Below are 1,986 nucleotides of genomic sequence, written 5' to 3'. Positions count from 1 at the left end.
CCCCCCGGGTGCAGGTGACCGCCGGGATGCCAGGGTGAGGGGTGCGGTTGCAGGGCACTCAGTGGGACTCAGGGACAGGGTTTTCCCACCAGCACTGAGGTGGGCAGCACCGCTCCGTTCCATACATCCCCTTGCCTGCATCCTCCCCCCGCCCATCCGAGAGGTGACAACCTGCCCCGGCACAGCACCCTGCTGCCCGCACCGGGGCAGCCTGGCTTTGGGGGCGGGTCCCATGGTGAAGATGGGGGGGCACCAGCTCCAGACAGTGGCACAGGACACCCCAGGCTGTCCCCACCCCGTGCCACCCGTGGCGAGGATGGCAGCAGTGCCAGCCGTGTAGGTGCAGGCAGGTGACCTGGAGGGGCACCAGTCCTGGCGGGAGCCCCTGCAATGAGCAGGATGCTGATGTCCCTCACCCGGATGAYGTAGCGCGAAGTGTTCCTGTCGTCCAGGCTGACGGTGAGCGAGAAGAGCACCGCGGCGCTGTAGACCCCCTGCGTCTTGTAGAGCAGCTCGTTGAGGTCGCCGCGGCCCGGCGTGGCGTCCCAGCCACCGCACTCCCCGATCACCTCCAGCATGGGCCGCGGGCCCAGCCGGTCGATCTCAGCCCGGTCCAGGCACGAGCGGAAAAACTCCTTGACTTTCCTCTCGGCCGAGGCACGGGCACGCCGCCGCACCGGGCGGCTCAGCAGCGCCCGCAGCTTGGCCTCGTTCTGCTCCGCGATGGCCCCGATGGTGCCATACACCAGCTTGTCCTCGGGGATGCCGTGCCGCCGGAGCCACCCGCCGCAAGCGAAGGAGTAGAAATCCTGGCACGGGTCGATGGTGGCATCCATGTTGGCGCTGAGGAACCGGGACGCCCGCAAGAAGGCCTTCTTCTCCTGGCAGCCCTCCAGGCAGTAGCTGTCCCCTTCGGCCGCCAGGTATTTGAGGACCAGCATGCACGTCAAGATGACGCAGAGCCCTGCAGCGAACACCAGCCCCGAGAGGAGGCAGATCTCCCGGCGGCTCCAGCGCGGCAGCCCCCCACGGCGCTTCTTGGCCCCGGTGCCCAGCTGGAGGGCAAAGCCGTTGGGCAGGGTGCCGCTCTGGTACTTGCTCATGTACTTCACCTCCTGAAACTCATCGTAGTGGGCCGTCAGCGAGTAGGTCTTCTCCATGGCTGGGCGCCGGGGCTCGCCGTGGGCAGCGCCGGGGGGCTCAGGACAGGCGGGGGGCAGGCACAGGTGCCCTGCAGTTCATGCTGGAGCCATGCCTGCTCTGAGGAGGTGGTGGATGGTGTCCGGGTGAGTCAGGAAGCTCCTGGAAAAGGCAGATGATGTGATTTAGGGGTGTTTTGGGAGGAGCAAGAAGGAGATATTGCTGCTCGCCGTCATCACCGCCTGCATCCCAGTCCCTGCCTGTACACCCTGCTGGTGGCACTGGGACTGGCTGCGGTGCCAGGAGCTCAGTGGCAGCCCTCTCCCCCAGCTGCGTCTTTGCCAGCCCCACCAGTGCCCAGGGCAGGCTCCCACCTGCCCAGTCCCAGCTGGGTTTCACCCCCTGGCACAGCACCATCCCAGCACACCCACCCTGGGGTGCCCAGGAGAGCACCTGCTCTGGGGTGGTCCAGAGAGCCAAGTCCCACACCCTTTCCGAAGTCGGGGGGGGGGACAGAGCTCCCAGCACCTCTGGATGGGGGTATGGGGAGGGGGGGAGCAGCTTGGGGAAGGGGGGCTATCAGGGAGTTTGAGTGGGAGGGCATTGTGTCGTGTTGGATCGGGGTGTGCTGTGCAGGGTTTTGTTGTGTAGTGCCGGGTTGCGTTGCGACGCGATGCGTGGCATTGTGTTGCATTGTGCTGTGTTGCATTTTGTTGCGTTGGGTTGGGTTCCTTGGGTTGCGTTGTGTTGGGTCGCGTTGTGCTGGGTTGGGGCGTGTTGCATTGCTTGGTGCCAAATTGGGTTGCATTGTGCTGCATGTGTGCAAAGTTAACTCCAGCCCAGGGG

At 65.6% G+C, this 1,986-nt stretch overlaps 1 protein-coding gene across 1 annotated transcript in view; it reads right to left on the bottom strand.

Annotated features, from left to right (window-relative positions):
• Positions 1 to 1,160, bottom strand: part of ECEL1 (endothelin converting enzyme like 1) — a 9,521-nt gene extending 8,361 nt beyond the window's left edge. Inside the window, exon 1 of the mRNA XM_026071001.1 lies at positions 417 to 1,160. Coding sequence (XP_025926786.1) covers positions 417 to 1,160 — 744 coding nt within the window. The remainder of the gene's footprint in view (positions 1 to 416) is intronic.
• Between the last annotated feature and the right edge of the window lie 826 nt (positions 1,161 to 1,986).

The sequence above is a fragment of the Apteryx rowi genome, unplaced genomic scaffold, assembly GCF_003343035.1.
Source record: "Apteryx rowi isolate R43461 unplaced genomic scaffold, aptRow1 scaffold_32, whole genome shotgun sequence".
NCBI lineage: Eukaryota > Metazoa > Chordata > Aves > Apterygiformes > Apterygidae > Apteryx > Apteryx rowi.
The sequence above is the reverse complement of the archived record's forward strand: the minus strand, read 5'-3'. Positions and strand labels throughout refer to the sequence as shown.